The sequence below is a fragment of the Rhamphochromis longiceps genome, linkage group LG7 (assembly GCF_057381845.1).
Source record: "Rhamphochromis longiceps isolate RC_006_pf linkage group LG7, R_longiceps_female_GT1.1, whole genome shotgun sequence".
NCBI classification, from domain to species: domain Eukaryota; kingdom Metazoa; phylum Chordata; class Actinopteri; order Cichliformes; family Cichlidae; genus Rhamphochromis; species Rhamphochromis longiceps.
Window position 1 is genome coordinate 9,636,349 of NC_140563.1, and position 21,206 is coordinate 9,657,554.

General features: G+C 42.8%; 2 protein-coding genes across 2 annotated transcripts; one reads left to right on the forward strand and one right to left on the reverse strand.

Moving 5' to 3' along the window:
* Positions 1-631: 631 nt before the first annotated feature.
* Positions 632-5,788, reverse strand: LOC146664761 (ADP-ribosylation factor 5-like). The gene is made up of 6 exons (XM_085412015.1): positions 5,574-5,788; positions 4,855-4,935; positions 4,631-4,740; positions 2,815-2,886; positions 1,943-2,068; positions 632-1,824 (listed from the first exon to the last, which is right to left on the reverse strand). The coding sequence occupies exons 1-6, from the start codon at positions 5,638-5,640 to the stop codon at positions 1,738-1,740; spliced, it is 543 nt and encodes a 180-aa protein (XP_085268141.1). The 5' UTR covers positions 5,641-5,788; the 3' UTR covers positions 632-1,737.
* Positions 5,789-5,920: 132 nt separating this feature from the next.
* Positions 5,921-21,111, forward strand: LOC146664762 (uncharacterized). The gene is made up of 13 exons (XM_085412013.1): positions 5,921-6,974; positions 7,069-8,385; positions 16,107-16,150; positions 17,393-17,456; positions 17,574-17,705; positions 19,252-19,350; positions 19,425-19,474; positions 19,605-19,730; positions 19,847-19,892; positions 20,061-20,132; positions 20,231-20,384; positions 20,463-20,545; positions 20,637-21,111. The coding sequence occupies exons 2-13, from the start codon at positions 8,254-8,256 to the stop codon at positions 20,787-20,789; spliced, it is 1,155 nt and encodes a 384-aa protein (XP_085268139.1). The 5' UTR covers positions 5,921-6,974; positions 7,069-8,253; the 3' UTR covers positions 20,790-21,111.
* The last annotated feature ends 95 nt before the right edge of the window (positions 21,112-21,206 follow it).

Sequence of the window (21,206 nt, forward strand, 5' to 3'; positions counted from 1 at the left end):
TTTGACATTTTCCATCCAAACTGCTACAAAAGACCAGACACTCTTATTCAGGAAATTGCCATTTAGAAGAAATCCACATAACTAATCCTGCTTTTCTCTCCAAGTCACCATCTTATACCACTAGCAGTCAAAATGAAGGGAAACTGCATCAAGGTCACGTAGGCTGAATGTTTTACTCAAAGCATTGATAGCTATTTTCCTCCAGCTCAGTTTGTTAGTTTACAGTCAAATCGCTTCCTCACCTTTAACTCTTTAGTTACATTAGTAAACAAAATTAATTAATTAAAAGAAAATCTTGCCTGCCTGAGGGCCATTCTCAACATGCAGAAGCCGTACAGTTCGCTGTACAGATGACCTTAGGTCATACCCAAACACCAAGGAAGACGTGCTAGGAAATGTGGTGGCTTGAAAGCAAGTAATATATAAGCAAAGACAGGCAGAAGGTGAGATCCGTTTGCAAGGTCTGTCCAAGTTACAGCGCAAAACATACTGGTACTTCCGCTCAGCCTGGTTCCTGATAAAAAGATGTTGACTGATGATGAAACAAACCTGAAAGCCAAGAAAGACCTGGCCTGAAAAAACACTGACAAATTACACCGAATGTCGTCAACAATGAGCAGAGTCTGAAAAATATCTTTAAACACTAACTTTATTTGGAAAATATTGTTAGAGAATATTTTTGACAAGTGTCAACATCTTAAAGCACAAGTTGGAATGTACCCAGATAAATTGATGGGTAGGTATGGGATATGTAACACAGTATTTGTAAAACAGTACAACAGCTGAGAAACAGACAAAAGCAACAAAGAAAAAAAAAAAAAAAAAACACATGCTGCTTTACTGTGTTGCAATGACACTGGTGGTGTGTCAACACTGAAAAGATGCTTCCTTCCTCCTTTTAGTAAAAAGATTTTTTGTCGGGAGGATAGAAGATCACAAGATAAAAGAACTTAAGTTCCCTCTTTTTCCATTGTGGTTCATAAAAACAAAGTGAAAAAAGGCAAATGAGCCAAATTCGCAGATGTTCAAACAGGATAAGTTGCAGAAAGAAATCTGTCCTCACTTTGGTTTTGCTGCACCCCAGCATGCAATCCACCACATCTTATTGCATAATTTTATAAGCATAGAGAGACAAAAGCATATTAGGAGGGAGCATGACCTAACAATGTGATAAAGAAAGGATTACTCAGATTTAGGCAAAGAGGGACCAGAAGGCACGATGCTCCTTTGTGGATACATGTGATTCCACACTAGTAACAAAATCACTGCAATCCTCCTGCACCTCAGACTAAAAGGCACAAGCCTTTTCAAAAATGAGTTGCCATTAGATTAAGGACACAGAGGTGAACCACAGGGCTGGGTCTAACATTCACAGTTTGTGGCCTATAAATTGTCTTTAAATAAAGTTTTTTATTTTGTCATATCCCTCCTAGTAAATGGTTGAGGAAGATAAAGTCTAAGTACAAGGAAATGATTACTGCAGATGCTGCCTAGACAGGAGCCAAGGCATTAAATGGAAATGATAAGTGGTGATAAGTAGGAACAAAAAGAGAATAGACACTAGGTCAAGAGATAATGTAACTGATAACACAATCAAAAAGAGGAGTTATTAATTTTTTCTACCAGCCTTATCCCTTGTGTGATCACTAATGCTTGAAAGTTTCTTGACTGAATGTCTGTGCCTTCAGTCCTATTTTGTGGCGTTTAGTCTCTTTCTTCTATCCAAACAGTCCTTCCTCAGTTCTTGGACAACTCTTGGGATAGCCAGTCAAGTCCTTCATATAGCCCAGTTCCCTGGGTAGCGCAGGTAGACTCAATGTGCCACTGTGGGGGTGAGATAATGTGAGATTGTAAAAAGAGCGCCAAACGTGCTTGTTTTTTGTTTTTGTGTTTTTTTTTTTTCTTTCTGGTGTAAAGACTGTTTTCTACTCAAATTACTTACAGTTTTGCTGCGAAGGGCATGAAGGCCAAGTTTGTCCGTCAGCTCGCTGACCGATAAGGCGTTGGGAAGATCTTGTTTGTTTGCAAATACCAGCAAAACGGCATCTTTCAACTCATCTTCTTGCAGCTGCAGAAACCAGATTAAAGATTTCATGTTATAGCAAAATAAACGGGGTGAAACTACTGAGTTTAGATCTTTGTGTGGCACCAATGATTCGACTTTACTGTCGTTTCAAGTCCTGATAAACTTGACTGTTATTTTTCTCTTTGACTACGGGGACCTATCGAGGCAGCAAAGTCATCTTAAATCATGATGCCACCACCTCCGTGCTTCAATTTTGGGACCACGGGTTCATGGCTCTACACCGTAAATATTGTTGCATGCTCATCTCAAACAGTACAACTCTATTTGTCCACAAACTCTATGATTATTTTGTAAAACTTTACAGTTTTACATACCTCAATCCATTTTCAATATGTAAATGGGGACAGGCTTTGGGACAGGCTTATGCACACATATACTCACATCTTTCATTTTCATGGGCTATGCCAGTAACAGTGAGGCAACACTAGAAAGTAGACACTACTTGCTTCTGGATGGCTCAGAAGAAGTAAAAATATGATGAGAAATCCATGTTTCTCCAAGGCACGGCCAAATCAATCAGCACTTCAAACTACAAACAGACTCCTACAGTAAGGAGGACAGTCATCTAACAGTAAAAAACAAACAAAAAAAACAAAAAAAGGGGACAAATATTTAAGGATCAAGTACATCCTGTAAAGACTAGGTTTATGTTTTGAGTCCCTGTAAAGCATGATGGGAACAGAATTACACAGAATGAAACTGTTTTTCTTATTTAGCCAAGAACTCACCATCTTAGACAGCTCTTCTGCTGATTCAGCCACTCTTTCTCTGTCATTGCTGTCCACTACAAAGATGAGGCCCTGCACAACAAGAGAGGTTTTTGAAGTGATTACATTAGAATTTAATGTTGGTCATTTAATGAAAAGCAAATATGGTCAGTGTACTGGTATGTAGATTTTAAGATCAACTCAAACATGCCACAAGATAACAACTAAAGACATGTTCATACAGCTTTGGTGAAACTGCAATGACTTAAACTACAAGAAATATAAGACACATAAAATAAAACCAGTCATTATGTATTTTGACAAATCCATTTGCTTTAAACATTATGGCTGTGTTGCCATCATTTAGTTTTTTTTGTTTCTTTTGCATTTCTTAGCTGCCAACTGCTACTATTGCTCAATGACACATTGTTATGCCAAACATGAGATTATGTAATCATCAGAAACATTGTATCCAACCAGATGATTACTTTGAATCCCATTAACCTGGCCTCCAGGGACACTGCGAGGAATCTCGGGAGTTGTTTGTGATCAGGACGTGTCCTTCAATGTGCCCATTAAACAAATATCTAGGACTGCTTTCTTTCACCTATGTAACGGCACTAAAATTAGAAACACCCCATCTCAGAGCAATGCTAAAAACTAGTTCGTGCTTTTATTATTTATAAATTAAACTGCTGTAATTTATTATTATCTGGTTTTTCTAAATGTTCCCTGAAAAGTCTCAAACTAATACAAAATGCTTTAACAGAAGTATTAACAGGGACAAGAACGAGAGCTCATATTTCCCACATATCGGCTTCATTGGCTCCCTATTAAGGAATTAAAGTAAAGTGGGAGGCGGAGCCTTCAGCTATTTAGCTCCTCTCCTGTGGAACCAGCTCCCAGTTTGGATTTTAGACACAGAAACCCTCTCTACTACTGAAATTAGATTTAAAACTGTCCTTTTTGATAAAGCTTACAGATAGTACTGATCAAATGACCCTAGGGCAGCGGTCCCCAACCCCCGGGCCTCGGACCGGTACCGGTCCCTGAGTCGTTTGGTACCGGGCCGTGAGAGTTGAGGCTCAGGTGTGAAATGTATGGTTTTCAGGGTTTTTAATCGGTTTTCAGCGTTATTTTGTTATCATTTTTATTGTTAACTCGGTTTTCCTTGGTCTTTTCACGTGTGTTATGAATAAATCTTAAAGGCCGGTCCGGCCTTTAAGGTGTCGCGGATAAATACAACAAAATAAAACTAGTACCAGTACCGAAAAAAAGAAGATTTATTCATAACACAAGTGAAAAGACCCAGGAAAACCGAGTTAACGATAAAAACAATAACAAAATAACCCTGAAAACCGATAAAAACCCTGAAAACCATACATTTCACACCTGAGCCTCAACTTTCGCGGCCCGGTACCAAACGACTCACGGGCCGGTACCGGTCCGAGGCCCGGGGGTTGGGGACCGCTGCCCTAAGGCATCCATTAATTGCGCTGCTATAGGCTCAGGCTGCTGGGAGACTGCCTCCGGTACTGCCCGTCTCACTTACACACTTCTTTTTACTTTCTCTTTCACTCCACCTCCAACTGGATGGCTTCCTTGACCAAGTGTATTTCTGACTGAGTTTTTTCTTCCTGCTGTTACCTAGCGCCTCCTCTTGAGGCTTACCTGACTGTAGGAGTTTTCTCTCTAACACTGTGTGAGCTTTACCTTCCACTATAAAGCACTTTAAAGCAACTGTTATTGAGATTTGATAAGCTTGAACTGAGCTAAATTACCTTTAGGCTATTAATCCAAAGTTGTCACAAAACTGCATGACGGTCATATTACATACCTGTGTGTTCTGGAAGTAATGCCTCCAGAGAGGCCTGATCTTGTCCTGGCCACCCACGTCCCACACGGTGAAACTGATATTTTTAAATTCTACCGTCTCCACATTAAAACCTTTACAGAAGAAGAAGAAGAAGCTCTTAACACTGCTAAACACTGGAGGGAACCATCAAAGAACCATAACTGAACTTCAAGTTGTAAAAGGAAAACTAAAGGAAAGTCTCTCACCGATGGTTGGGATGGTAGTTACAATTTCACCCAGCTTCAGTTTGTACAAGATGGTCGTTTTTCCCGCAGCATCCAATCCAACTGCAGGGAAACAACGTGGTTTAAATACAAGTCAACATTCATATTAAAAGTGAATACAAGTCAGTGCTGAACATTGAACTGATTGCGTAACAGCGTCTTCCTCCAGTCCAGTCACTCACCAGAAGTCGACTAATATCGTGCCCTGTCACGCCATTTGCGCAAATAAACGTCATCAGAAGATAATTGCTTAATTACTCGAGTTAAACAACGTGAAAACGCCGTAACGAGTTACCGTCAAACAACGTATGTTAGCATTTTTAGTTAAAACATTTACAGCTTTAATCGTCGCACTGTTATTCTTTCAAGTGCCCATTTGCCAATGACAATAACATTTCAATAAGATTTTTCTTTTAGTATTTTAACGTAATTTCTTTTAAAATGATGCTTTTTAACAGACTTTACTACGGAACTTCTTTTAAACCACACACATAAAAAATTAAAACCCACGACGACAAAAAAATTGTTACTTTTCTCAAACAACAAAATATTAAGAACAACAATAGTTATTATAATATAATTGTCTCTTCTTTGTGCTTTTTCTCCTCTTTCTCCCCCCAAATTTTAGAAGTCTGGGAAGTGCTCTCCCACGAACGCTCATCAACAACTAGCTAACAGCGCTATCTAAAGCTAGCACTCACCCATCAAAATCCTCATCTGTTTTTTGCCAAAAAGCCGACCGAAGATGGACGAGATGGTGAGCCCCATAACTGTCCGTGGATGTTTAACTTTGTAGGAGTAGAAGTGACACAAGCCGCAGCAGGAACACACACGTAGACTGTGTTGCTTTATCTCTGATCCGCTTTTTCACCGTGATTTCCACACAGGAGCACTGCCGACTGCCACGTCCGGGCCAACGTGGAACACGCACACGTCACAAGTTTGAATCAACTTTATCAACTCAATCTCTGTAAACACCACAACTCTTTTGTACGGTGCTGCGCTTGAGGTCTGTTTGTACGGTATAAAGAGCGGTATTACACGGGATATGAGAGAGTCTTTAACCATTCAAGAAAGTTATTTAATATAATTTAAATAATTTTTTCCTGCTCTCATATGAACAAAATGCAGAGCCCAATTCTTACCACTAGATGTCCCTGTAACACAGACGTTCAATTACTGTAATCTAATACACCGACCAGTCCTCATCCTGTGAGTGTGTGTGCATCTATAGAATATACGAATGGCAAAAACGGTTTAGGGCCCTTCTATGATCAGCATACATCCCAAAAAGCCCTTGTTGGTTTAGCACAGGGGTAACACGTTTCTTGTAGTTGGTCACCAGGTTTGCACACATCTAAAGTGGGATTTTGACTAACTCTAAATCCTTGAGGTTTGGAGACTGGTAAGCCCACTCCATTACCTTAATATGATTCCTCTTCAGCCTTTCTTGCCTTGGCAGTGTGTGTTGGACCCATCTTCAGTGTTCTCATTGAGGGAAGGTGATTCTCAGCCAAGATTTCACGATGCATGCAATGAAGTTGCCCTGTACCCTAATCAGAAAAACAGCCCCAAAGCATAATGATTCCATCTCCATGCTTGACTGTGGGGATGGTGTTCTTTGGGTCATACTCTGTATTTCTCTTCCTCCAAACACAGCAGGTTGAATTGATGCCACATAGCTTGTTTTAGGTTTCAGCTGACCACAGCAGTTTTTCCCAAGCCTTCTCTTAATCATTTAGATCAGGGGTGTCATACACAAGACACAGGGGCCAGAACTGGCCCGCCACAGACTCTAATCTGGCCCACAGACAGCAGGAGGGCATATATTTGGCACTTTTCATACTTTTTTTTTTTTTACACCTTTTTGCACTGATAAAGACCTCCCTTATTGTCATTTGTTCTATGCCATTCATACTACATAAACAGAAATTTTGCTAGTCCGACCCACTCAAGATTTCTTGTCGACTGTGGTCCCAGCTGTCTCCAGATGATTAACAGTCTCCTTCTGTGTAATTTTGGACTGATCCACCACTTTCTGTCATGATCATCTTGACCCAATGAAGATCTTGTATGATGCTCAAGACCAAGGCTGAATGAAGGTAATTTTAAATTTCTTCCATTTCCAAATGATTGCACCAATGGTTGTCACCTTCTCACCAAGCTTCTTGGTGATGGTCTTGTTCCTCATTCCAGCCTTGTGTAGGTCTACAAATATTGTCCCTGATGTCCTGTCACAGCTCTTTGGCCTTGCTCATGGTGATGGAGATGTTGGAGTGGAAGAAACTGATTCTGTGAACAGGTGCGCTTTGCACACATAATGAGTTGCGGTCATAAGTATCTGTAACTGATTGATTGAAATCTGCATGCAACATGGGCACACAGCGAAACTGTGGGTGTCAGAACTCTGGCTACATTGTCTCAAACACTCATTTTATGTAATTTTTATGTAATTGTTTTTCTTGATTTTTACTTGATATTCTACCTCTCTCCTTTTAAAATGACACTACAATAAAAATTAGATAGTGTTCATTTCTTTAGAAATGAGCAAACCCAGAATTTCAAAAATAGATCAAATAATTATTTACCCAACTGTACTTGACAAAAGCGGTAAACAAATTAAGCACTGTGTTGACAAAATAAAAATTGAGTACAATTTTTTTTTAACTTTTAGAGAAAAAAGACTAGTGACTTTCCTGTTCTCCCAGAACTAAAAGTAAAGCAAGTCTTTACAATTTACTATAAATATACTGTGTTAGATAACAAAGTGTGAGAACAAACTGTGTTATTAAACCATGTGATACTTAAACAGGGTAGGATGTACATATTCAGGCTATGGCTTCCAGAAAAAAGAAGCAAGACACACTGATTAGTCAGCACTGCATCTTACAGAAAGTCAGTAACCCAGAATACAAGTGAAAGAAAAACAAAATAGTTAGAATATTTTTTTATTATCAGTATTCATTTTTTTTTTATTGCACATGTGTTTTCAGCTGTGGACTAAGTCAATAAGATTAGGATTTAGGTTTCCATGAAAACCTTAAAAATATTTGATCTGCTGTATGCTTTCATTTTATACTAGACTAAGACATGACACCTTTACTGAAGAATGTTAGGGATGCAAAACTTTTCTCAGACTTTCTCTATTATTTTCTTAGTTTGCAATAATCCGAAGAGGGCAAAACCTCAAACAGTGCAGAGAAACTCCAGTTTCATTGTCTTACTATATCTTCTAAATGGGTCATTATCTTGGAAGGCATCAAGTAAGGCGCAAACTAATTCCACTCTACCTGGGGATTACCAAGTATTGTCACAAACACACACACGCACTGAGTCAAGCAGGCGGAGTCACAACATGTGACAAGGTGCACCTTTTTATAGATGCACTCTATACACAAAGAAGTCACATTTTCATTGGCCTGTAATGAGAGCAGGTTATGGAGCTGTGCACATGCCGAATGTGACTTTTTACTTCTCAGGATGGAGCTAAATACTTTGCTGAGTGGAGCTCAGGTAGGCACTACATTCATTGTTTTAATTGGCTTTAATCAATTTGTAATGGAGGAGGTCACTTTAAGAGGGATGGACTTGACCTCCTGACTATGAATGATGTAGATGATAAGGTGCTGACTCTATGAATCCACAATCTCAACAGGGTTGTCCGATAAGAACAGATGGCGTATCCACAAAATCCACTGCCACTCAGGTATCTGCCGTTCACTCATTTATTAACAAGAATCCGAAGCACACATCCATAATGTGAGTGAGGGGATTTAACAGGCTGTAAAATGCTATATGCCGTGTGGTGAGTGATGGTGTGGTTTCTGTTGGAAAGAACATAAAAGTCTTCCATAATTAGGTGAACAGAGTGAATTAAATGTGTAATACAACAATACAAACAATACTGGATAGTGGAACATTCAACCAAAATAAGGGAGTGTCAACAAATGCTAATTTTACTATTTACATAAATCCTAACTAGGCACTTTACATTAGAGCTAACATGAGAAATTAGTGACGGTCCCTTAATGACCGCACGGCAGAGGCTGCTTCGCAGTAAACGGCAGTAACAATCGGTAAACAAAGTGTGCGCCAAGGATTAAACAAGGGAGGATAATGGCCGCAGCAAAGAACAAACACGATAAAACACAGAAACTTACAGTCTCATGGACGCACACCGCTAACAGCATTAGAAGGAACGAAAATCCACACGGTGAGTAAACTCTGCTGACTCTTCCCACCTGCAGCTCCGACCGAACTCTCTGCGTCGACGTGTGCGTAGTGATGAGGTAGAATTGTGTCTTCTGATTGGCGAAGAGAATGGGTTGCCTCACCGCTCATTGGCTAAACGGCAGCAGTATGCTGATATCTTACTCCGCAGATGTGGCTCCGTTCATGAGTTCTGCGAACTGGCTGGCCTTTTGTACAGCCGCCCCCAACTTTGCGGAGCAAAGGTGCACTTCACTAGGAAGGTCAGGCAGTAGACTCCGGTGGAAGAGCTGGAAGTCTGATAAGTCGTGCCACTGATCGTGTATATGTCTTGTCTCCAACCTTTATCTGAACGGTTCGAACCCTGCCATCTGCTCCAGGGATTACTTGGCTGACCTTACCAACTGGCCATAGGGCACGAGGGAGCTGCTGGTCCACAATGAGAACAATAGTGCCAACAGTCAACTCATCTCTTTCCTGCTGCCATTTGTGCCGCATCTGGAGTGAAGGTAGATAATTCCGGATGTAGTGGATCCAGAATTGATCCGCCAAGGCTTGACATTGTCTCCACCTACGACGGCTCAGGAGTTCTGCTTCTGGGTAGACGACCTGTGGCATACCGGAATCAGGCCGCCCCATCAACAACATGTTGGGAGTGATCGGATCAATGTCTGCTACGTCTGAGGAGACATAACCTAGCGGCTTAGAGTTGATGATGCTCTCTACCTCGCTGAGTATCGTCCTAAAGACTTCCTCGGTGACATGCTGCGAGCCGAGAATAGTATGCAGCGCAGACTTGATGGAACGAATCTCCCGTTCCCAGGAACCACCGAAATGTGGAGCCTTTGGAGGGTTGAAACGAAAATGAATCTGCTGGCTGGCCAACTGTGACTTCAGAGCTGGGCCGAGTGCGTTGAAAGCCTCCTGGAGTTCAGAGCTACCACCTCTGAAGTTGGTACCTTGATCCGACAGCAGTTCGAAGGGCTTCCCATGTCTCGAGATGAAACGACGCAGTCCCATCAGGAATGAGTCAGTGTCCATGCTGGCAAGCAGATCAAGGTAGACTGCGTGGGTCGTTAGGCATTTGAAGATGATCCCCCACCGTTTCTCTGTACGACGCCCCATCTTGACAAGGTATGGGCCAAAGCAGTCCACCCCAGTTGAATAGAAGGCTGGGCGATGAAGTCTTAAACTGGATAATGGAAGGTCAGCCATCTTGGGAATGACCGGCTGGCTGCGCCACCTCCTGCATTCAGGACAGTTGTACTGGTGCCTCCGGACGGCCTCTCGTCCTCGAAGTATCCAGAATCTGCGCCGGAGCTCAGCAAAGACCCTCTCGGAGCCCGGGTGAGCAAGCTGGCGATCACAATCCTGGACGATGAGCTTTGTGATAGGATGCTGAGGGTCAAGAACGACAGGATGCAAGATGTCCTGACTGAGGGTTTCACATCTGCGAAGCCGCCCCCCTACCCGAATCAGTTGAGCCTCTGGGTCATACTCAGGAGCTAAGGCAAGTAGGCGACTGCTGGCAGCTACCGGTTTGTGAGATGACAGCCGAACAAAATCTTCAGGGAAACTGTCTTCCTGTACCTTCCGGAGGAGTGCTAACTCCGCTTGCCTGTAATCCTCTGCCGTGGGTGTCGAGTCAGCAGCTGTCCCATGGACAGCTCGAACGTAAGCTTCCAGCAAGGCCTGGAAGCCACTGAAAGAACCAACATCAGGTAGATGTGGATCAGGTATTCTGGTGATGTTCCCACAGAAGCTCTCCTTCCGCAGCTCTGATGAATCATCAAGGGAAACGTGGTTCGGGAGCTCTGGGCAGTATGATGCCGCCTGCCAGAGAAAAGGTGGGCCCCGGCGCCACCGATGATGAGAGGTGAGCTGCGAGAGCCGTAATCCTCGAGTGATGTCGTCGGCAGGATTGTCGCCTGATCTGACATATCTCCACAGGCTCCCTTCAGTTAGCTCTTGAATATCTGCAACTCTAGAGCCCACAAAGATCTTGTAGCGGCAGGATTGGGACTGGAGCCAGTTCAGGACTGTAGTGGAGTCGGTCCAATAGACAATGCTTGAGATATGAAGGGTGAGTTCCCTCTTGAGAACGGCAGCAAGCTGGGCTCCCACATGAGCAGCACAGAGCTCCAACCTCGGAATGGACTGTTGACGGACGGGAGCAACTCGAGATCGGGCTGCTAGGAAGGCTACCTGGATTCCCCCCATATGATCTTCTGTCCGAAGGTAGGCTACAGCTCCATATGCCTTCTCAGATGCATCGGAGAAGATGTGGATGCTCTGCTTGCAAAGGGATGGGTCTGTCTCTGGCTGCACGTAACAACGTGGCAGGGAGACATCAGAGAGCTGAATCAATTCACTTTCCCATGCATGCCACAGCTGCAGCAGGTCGATTGGCAGATTCGGATCATCCCAGTCTCTCCTTTTCCTCCAGAGATGCTGCACCAGGATTTTGGCCCGAGTGGTGTAAGGAATGAGAAGGCCAAGCGGATCATACTGCTTGGCCAGAACCCGATAGATGTTACGCATTGTGGGCTCCACCAACTGCTCAGTGTGCCGAATCTGATATCTGAGCTCGTCAGACTGACAGTGCCATTGCAGGCCCAGAGTCCGCTCTGGTATATCAGTCCCATCGGGGGAAAACCACAGTTCACTGCTCTGTGAGACTGATCCAGGTGGCATATGACTGATGAGCTCTGGGTAGTTAGAAGCCCACTGTCGTAATTCGAAGCCACCGGTGAGCAGCAACTGCTGGATTTTGTTAACCAGTTGCTGGGCTTCGGGAAATGATGCAAAGCTCTGGAGGAGATTGTCAACATAGAAACATTTCTCCACTGTGTGACGGGTATCCTCGCTGGGGCTGCTGTGATCCAGAACGTGCCGCTGCAGAGCATAGGTGGCACAGCAGGGACTGCATGTCGTCCCGAAAGGCAACACTTGCCATTCGTAAACCTCTGGTTGCCTCGTGCGATCCATATCTCTCCAGAGGAACCGGAGGAAGGGCTTGTCCTGAGTCAAGAGGCGGACCTGATGAAACATCCCCTTGATGTCACTGCTCACTGCAATGGGATACTCCCGGAAGCGAAGTAACACACCCAGGAGCGTCGAGCCCAGGGTAGGACCAGGCAGGAGATGCTGATTCAGGCTGTTACCCTTGTGCATGAAAGAACAATTGAAGACAACGCGATCCTTGCCATTATGCTGAACCATGTGGTGTGGTATGTACCAGGTGCTACCATCCATCTCCATGTCTGCGATGGTCAGTTTACTCACATAGCTTGCATCCACCAGCTTCTGAATTTCCTGGTTATAGGTGGCTGCTTGTACGGGCGTCTTCAGGAGGCGCTTCTCCGTAGCTCGCAGGTGACCCAAGACAGAGTCCTTAGTGGAATGAAGCGGGACTGGTTCCTCTTTCCACAGCAACGGGGTGGCATACCGGTTGATACCCTCCACCTCCACTCTAATGGTCTTCTCCTCTAGCATCTTGACAGCCATGGTATCCTGTTTTGAACGTGTGGCCACCTTCTCATTCTGGTATGGGAGAACATCCATCTGCCAGAGCTTGGCTACATTACTGAGAAGTTCAGCACTGGGAGTCAGGGTGCTTGTGAGTAGACACTGAGGAGTGGAGGCTTGATGTAGAAGAACCTTGGCTGGACCCTGCAGAGTCCAACCCAGCCGTGTCTTGAGTGCAGCTGGTCCTCCCCGTGGACCTAGATGTACAGGCTCTATTGGAGTCAGGAGATGTGGGTAGTCAGAGCCAATCAGCAATAATGGTTGAGCTTGGTGGAACGAATGAAGTGGAAGACTTCGCAGGTGGCGGTAGGACCTTTGCAGTGCATCAGCTGGATGTGAGTGTTTGGCAAGCCCAAGCTCAGTGGCAGTGAATGCTCTTTGGATCCGGAACCGTCTCCGAGGGTCAGTGGCGGAGGCTATAGAGAAGGAAACAGAATGTCCTTCCACCGTTCTAATATCTTGTCGGATGGTTCGGAGCGCCAACTCCTCCCTCTTTCCCTGAAGGCCCAGCTCTTGGGCAGCACTGTGAAGAAGGATTGTGCGCTCTGACCCATCATCTAGGATGGCATATGTCTCTAGCTTCATTTTGCCATTATAGAGGCACACCCTGACCATTTTCAGCAGCACACAACTGGTCCCCCATGTTGGATCAACGTAGTACGTGACAGGTTGGACGGCTTCCTCCGCTGGTCTGTCAGACCCAGTGGATCGCGATGCATTAACCTCATGGAGTGTCTCCAAATGCACCTGATTGCATTGCTGGCATCTGGCTTTCAGGTAGCATTGCGCCTCTGGATGGTCCCTTCCACATCTCCAGCACCGCTTGCCTGTCTGAATCCAAGACAACTTCTGCTCTATATTGAGCTTCTTGAAATCTGTGCACTGATTGAAATAGTGCTGAAGATTATTACAGAAGGGGCAGAATTTCTTTGGCTTCCCCAATTTGGAAACTGGACGTGATGCCTGTTTTGGAGGCTCTGGGCCTTTAGCAGGAGGGTCGTAGCCCAATAAGACGGTTGTGGTTGCCGCTGCAGATCTCTGCTTGGGTCTGGCACCCTTCCCACGATCCACACGTGGCTCTCGAGGTTGCTGAGGATGATGGAAATACACATCATCATCTTGGATGCGGACTTCATATTCAAGCCACTCTGCCAAATCTGCTAAGGTTGGGATGGGTGTCTGAAGAGGATTGATGAACCGCTTAAACTGCGCTCGAAGACTGTGTGGCAGTTTGGACAGCAGTCTGGTGACGTGTGACCCACACTCTAGTTCTGCTCTCCCCTCTTTCCCAAGCTGTTCCAACATTCCCACGAGAGCCCTCACTTTCAGGGCGAAAAGACGGAACGCTCGGCTGTCACCACTCCGTACCGGAGACTCGGACAACACGTCAGTGATCCGCTGCAGGGCAAGTTTGTGAGGTTGACCATACAGCTCTATCAGGGATGACATGGTCTGGCTGTATGGATAGCGACTATTGCTGTAGGAATCGGCAATAAGGAGGGCGTCTTCCAACTTGAGGTGATCGACTAGGATCTGGTACTTGAAACGTTCAGTTGCATCGTGAGGCAGGATATTGTCAAGGGCCATTCGCAAACGAGCGAACTGGCTGGGGTCATCAGACGTGAAGTATGGAATGTGTGGTGTTGGTCCCCGGTACACGGTCTCTGTACTTGGTAGAGGTTCGTGCTGACCATATTTCCTCCAGGCTTTGGAATCCGTTGGCGGCCAGCGAGGCGGGTCCCCAGTCATCTCCCGGAAGCTTTCTGGTTGTTGGCGCTGAAAGGTGTATGGCTCTGCATATTCAGGGGTGACCTGCCTCTTCACACATGCTCCAGGCCCATACTCGTCCTTCACGTTAATTTTCCCGACCTGTTCAGTCACAGGAAGTTGACTGTACTGATAAGGTGACGTACATCTGAAAGGACCTGAGGTTGCTGCACTAGCAGGAATTTCTGATACCGGAGGTGGTGGAACAGGGAATGGCTCAGCACTCTGAGGATCAAGTGGAAGTGATGCCTCTGGCCAAGGTAAATCCTGTATGTCATCCTCTGGTATGTGAAAGGAACGTACCGTGTGTGGGTAGTGTCTGGAGGCATGGTCAGGATGAGGAGACTGAGGCATGGAATCAGTCCACAAGGACTGCCTCTGGTCCTGGGTACGGGGGCCTAATGCAGAAGGTTGGGGAGCTGGTGACGTCTGGTGGGCTGAGAACCGGAGAGAGAGGGCACCAAGCAGAGTCTGAACCTCTCGTCTGAGCTGATTATTATCTTCCTGCATTTCTCTCAGTGCTGATAATACCACGTCTGAGGTGCCATGCTGAGAAGTCTGGTCAGCTAGAGTGGCTGAGGTGTTGGGATGTGCCCCATGGTCATCTGGGGACTGGTTGTGCGACACATGCACCTGTGGTAGTGATCTCCTCGGCAACTGCACCAAGAAGTCATCGAGGTAACGAGGCCGATGACCATCGCGACGAGGACGAGGAGTGGATGAGAAAGCCATCTTGCCTGTGAAACTGTAACTCCGGCTCGAAGGACCATGTAATGGAGGAGGTCACTTTAAGAGGGATGGACTTGACCTCCTGACTATGAATGATGTAGATGATAAGGTGCTGACTCTATGAATCCACAATCTCAACAGGGTTGTCCGATAAGAACAGATGGCGTATCCACAAAATCCACTGCCACTCAGGTATCTGCCGTTCACTCATTTATTAACAAGAATCCGAAGCACACATCCATAATGTGAGTGAGGGGATTTAACAGGCTGTAAAATGCTATATGCCGTGTGGTGAGTGATGGTGTGGTTTCTGTTGGAAAGAACATAAAAGTCTTCCATAATTAGGTGAACAGAGTGAATTAAATGTGTAATACAACAATACAAACAATACTGGATAGTGGAACATTCAACCAAAATAAGGGAGTGTCAACAAATGCTAATTTTACTATTTACATAAATCCTAACTAGGCACTTTACATTAGAGCTAACATGAGAAATTAGTGACGGTCCCTTAATGACCGCACGGCAGAGGCTGCTTCGCAGTAAACGGCAGTAACAATCGGTAAACAAAGTGTGCGCCAAGGATTAAACAAGGGAGGATAATGGCCGCAGCAAAGAACAAACACGATAAAACACAGAAACTTACAGTCTCATGGACGCACACCGCTAACAGCATTAGAAGGAACGAAAATCCACACGGTGAGTAAACTCTGCTGACTCTTCCCACCTGCAGCTCCGACCGAACTCTCTGCGTCGACGTGTGCGTAGTGATGAGGTAGAATTGTGTCTTCTGATTGGCGAAGAGAATGGGTTGCCTCACCGCTCATTGGCTAAACGGCAGCAGTATGCTGATATCTTACTCCGCAGATGTGGCTCCGTTCATGAGTTCTGCGAACTGGCTGGCCTTTTGTACAAATTTTTTTTTTTGAAAAAAAAAAAACCTGTATAATAAAATCTTTTATCCTTGAAATGACTCAGGCATTTCCAAATTTTGCTTTCAGATCGATGTCCTCTCTACAGTGTACATAGTTTTACTCACTCCCAGGTACTCCTATGCACTTCCTCATATTATTATCATCATAAATATGATCATAGCAAACACAAGAAACTTTATTTTGCATGTTATTACCTTTATGACAGTTTCTAATTTTTTTTAAAAATCAACTGAGACCAGCAGGGCACCATGCAGAGATTTCAGGGACTTTCTCTTTGAATTCTCTCAGTTATCTTACATAATCCATCGTCACTGTCTGATATGTTTGCGTTTTAGGTTATTTAGTGTAGATGATACCTGTAATTTAAACACTTCCTTAAAGATCAATGATACTCCTAACCCTTTGTTGAAGAGTTTTTGTGTTTCTTTTTGTTTCTTGACAAAAGCAAAGCAAGAATAAGGGAGAGAGGAACTTTTTTAATGAATTACATAGTTTGTAATTGTTGTTGTTAACATGGTGCCATATGTCTAAGACATGTGGCAACATGTCTGTTTACCCCCCCCCCCAAAAAAAAGCCATCATGCTTTGTGATGTTAACCTGGATGTAAGCAGATTTAGTCTATCACTATCGCTAAACTGAGATATCGTACTTTAGTCTTTTCTTGCCACTTTCTATTTCTACTCCACCTCTCAAAAGGCAAATATTGAACTTTTTTATTTATCTGCATTTATCAGCTTTAGTTACTTTATAAAATCATAAGTTCACCCATTTGCTGCAGAAAATTTAATGGGAATCATTTTGCTGATATTTTGAGTTATCTTTCATATAAAAAAACAAACAACAACAAAAGATGTTGGCATTACAATTGTGACAGCTGCTGCTTTTCCTTTTCATAATTTTAACAAGTTTTAATAAATTTAAAAATCTAAGCATTACCTATATTTACCCAGAGTAGTTAAGATTAGCTATACTTTAAGTTAATACAGCAAGAAAATCCTGATCTTGCATGAGTACTAATAATAATTATATGCATTAATGCAACAGTGTCACTTTTCAGGGCTGTTGACGTCTTTTAATACTAATACTAATACTAATACTAATACTAATAGTGAGTACATTGTTACAATACTTCTTAGCTAAGTAACATTTTCATTGTAAGACTTCTGCTTGCCACAGAATGCTTGAATAATAGTGGTATTACCTGAATAAAGGGTATGAAAAGTTAATGTAACCTGAGCAGTATTCGGGTGAACTGTGGTTTGGCACAATGTTAGTTGTTCATTTCTTTTAAACTTTTCCTTCAAATGACCTGCGGTCATTTAATAGTTTACATATTTCTTATTAACGTCAGTGTGATTGGGAGTTTCTCCGTCCTGGTGGTTTCCATAGCAAGATGGCAGCATCTAAAAGAGCAGGTGAGTCTAGGTGTATGCATTACTAATGGATTATTTAATGAAATTAATAATTACTGTGCATAAGGAACTATGTAGTTTGTCAACACTGCACAAGCCTTCATGCGTACTGTTTTGCAGGTACACCTCCTGGTGCAGCTTGCTCTCGCCGACCTCCTAGCTGCTCTGATCTTGATGTCCACGAGTGTCATGAACAAAATACCGTTTGACAACAGTATAGTCATCTGCCAATACGGCCTGCCGCTGTCACTGGTGAGCAATAGTTTATTTCATTGTTTGATCAGGCTTTTACCACCGCAAATAAATCATTAACGGGATTGCGTTTTGGTGGGGGAGTAGTTTAATCTTAAACAGGTTGGCAACGTTTAGGTGGTTTCACATTCCTTTTGGTACTTCCTGCTATAACAATCAACATTTACAGAGTAAAAAAATCAGATTATTGTCAAATAATATAACGTTTTCTAAAGGCACTGAGGACATATCACGTAGTTCAAGCAGTAAAGTAAATCAAAAACACATGTTCCTTATATTGCCTCTATAAAATGACATAGTGAGCAGTTTTGCTGTGTCACGTTCCCTGTTATGCAAACATGTTCACATTCATCCCTCAGGCTGAGAGGAGGAGCTCCACATGCTTTTCATAACAGTTGTTCTCAGCATAAATTTCTAACTGGCAATGTCCATTGTGAACTCGGTTGACTAAAGTCTTTTGAGTTCTCGTTAGAATTTAGATTGATAAGCATTAAGGACAGTAGATATTGATTGTACATAAAAGCAACAGAAAAAGGAAAGAAAAGAAAAGAATGTTTTGTAGGACCAAACTCTCAAATTCCTCTAGCTCAGATTGTGGAATTCTTTCAAAATGCAGATATGGAAAATATTTAACCTTTTTAAGAGTTCAATATAGAAAAAGAAAGAAAAAAAATGAACTGAACCGGTTCCTAACTTAAGGTTACCTTATTTTGGGGTTCAGAGTCTTTATGCACTTCAACAGACTCATTAAATTCCAAATTTAGTTTACATGCTATAATATATAGACAGGGGTCCCCAACTCCAGGCCTCGAGGGCCGGGGTCCTGCAGTTTTTAGATTATCCGTGAGCCAACACAGCTGATTCAAATGGCTAAATTACCTCCTAAACATGTCTTGCAGTTGTCCAGAGCCTGGTAATGAACTAATCATTTGATTCAGGTGTGTAGACCCAGGGTGAGATCTAAACCTGCAGGACACTGGCCCTCGAGGCCTGGAGTTGGGGACCCCTGCTATAAGATAACAAACATCCACTGCAAATCCTAAAGGAGCATGGTATTAAATCATTTTTATATGGCCCTACATTTTAAAATTTAGCTAATGTAGCATCTCATTTTTATGTCTGCAGGTATGTCAGCAGAGGTTTACTGTACCTTACATTTACATTTAAATAAATAGCTGTATTTATACTTCATATCCTTCTTATACAAAGAAGCATGTTTAAAAAAAGAAAAAAATATCTCATTTCATTTTACAAGCAGCAGATGTAAAATCAAATAATAAAATGTCCTCACGTTGCTTCATAAAGATCGTCCTCGTAAAGATAAAGGTCCTCTTGCACGTTTGTCGGACACTGGTCCTAAGAATCAGCATAACCAACTGAGAAATCTTCAAGTATAAAGTTGTTCTCTGAGAACCAGAGCACATCAGTATTCACATAAATTATATTTAACTGACATTTACTCTAAAGTAAATATTAATGCTTGGTCTAAAACTACTTTATTGGTAAAACTGTCACATTTTGCGTTGTTCTTTGTGTTTTGTTCCAGACATTTTATTTCATTTCATTCCTGCTGGTGGTCGTTTACGCCTGGAAGTCAAAGAATGCAATCCAAGGATGGAGAGAAAGACCAGCGGATGATGATCTGGTGAGGCATTCGCTGCATCTGGTGATCATAATTTGTCCAGAAGCCAGATTCACTGACATTTTCTTGTTTTGCAGAATACATGTCGAAGACCAGAAATAGTCATACCTGTGTATGCCATTGTGTGGTAAGTTTTAACCACTTTTTCAAAAAATAAATGAATTAATAAATGCTTTAGTTTTTACCTAACCCACCATATGGTATCCCATGTGTGCACAATTTAATTCTTCTTCTCTATCTTCTGCCCAATATAACAGGTTGATCCCACTTGCACTTTACTTAGCATATGTGCTCACTCCTTTCATGAAAGCTACTTTGCTGATTCCAGCTACCAGCAGCTTGCCAAATCGGGTCTCCAGTAACGATAGCACGTATTGCACCAGGTGAGCATACAACCCAGAGATTCAGCCTCCTTCAAAATCTTTCAAAGACGTCACAGCAGTGAAATGGGTCTGTTCCCTTGTGTTTCTCACCTTTTTTGATTTTCTCTTTTTCACAGTTGTATTTTGTTCTTGCACGTCTGGAGGGAATCCTGCTCAGATGTTGTGAGTGTACAGCTGTCTTATGAAACCCTTTAACACACTTTCTTTTATCGAGGCCTCTGTTGTAGTGTGTGTGCGTATAGTCTCTGTTTAACAGAATAATAATGCTCTTTAGCATTGTTACATTTTGTATAAGCATATTTTTGATACATAATTCTCTTTTGCCCACAGGAGATAATCCATGACGTTTTCATCAGAGCTTTTCTTTTCATTGTGGTGATACCGGTGCTGGTGTCTTGCTCTGTGAGTTACTAACAATCACATTGCTGTAACATAACAAGCAAGTTTAAATACCAGTGTAATCTGATGAAACAAATGTTTTTTTTCCTGTTTTGGTTCAGATTATTTACTATAAGGTTGGTAAGTGGTATGAAAGACGAGATCCGGAGGGGCTTTTTCCAGTGGAGGGGGATGGGCGTTCAAGAAGAAGAATGAAAAGAGCAATTTCTACCTCAAGGAATATGGTGACAGTCATCCTAATCTGCTGGGCACCAGGTACACAAATGCACGCACAAAGCTAGTGTAAATATCAACTTTAAGACAAAATTAAACTGATGTTTCTTCTTCTTGTAGCGCTTTTCCTCATCCTGCTATCTACCTTGTTGATGAGAACAAACGTTGAACAATACAGTTTATTTGGTGTTTATATGCTACAGGTATGTTTTAGTTACAGCTTTTCAGTGAGTAGGTTAAAATGTCCTCAGATGGCAGATTTGCAGGCTAAAATATTGCTTTTGTTTACTGCAGGCTGCCAGCGTGTCTCTACAAGGTTTCCTGAACAGCATGGTGTACGCCTGGAGAAGGCCCAACTTCACAGAGGCTGTTCTTGGAGAGAGCACACCCTTGGTGGCCTATAATCACATGCCCTTTTTTGATGAGTCATTGAGGACCTCGTTTTAATGCTTTGGACTATAAACACATGGATGGACCATGTCGTGCTGCAATACATCATTCTGGCCTTAGGAGCCCGGTCTGCCTGCACACTTTGGACTGAAAGGAGTTTTTTTGTGGACTGAAGATGAAAAAACACCTAACAAAGTGATGAAGGAAACTCAAAGACTTTAAACAAGCTGTTGCTATATTTTCATTTACAGCTGCTGATGCTGACGTGTACTAAGTCATAGTGCAGCAGCACGTTTTCTTATCAATGAGGCCAAAAAACTGCTTGTATAGTTTTATTAAAGACTTATAAAGATGTTATTTTACAATTACAGACCTATTTGTGTTTAATTTCTATGTTATTATGTTTTACCACATTTATTTATTTTGATCAATGAAGTGCTTTTTATTCTTGACTCCTCAGCATTGTCTGTAGTA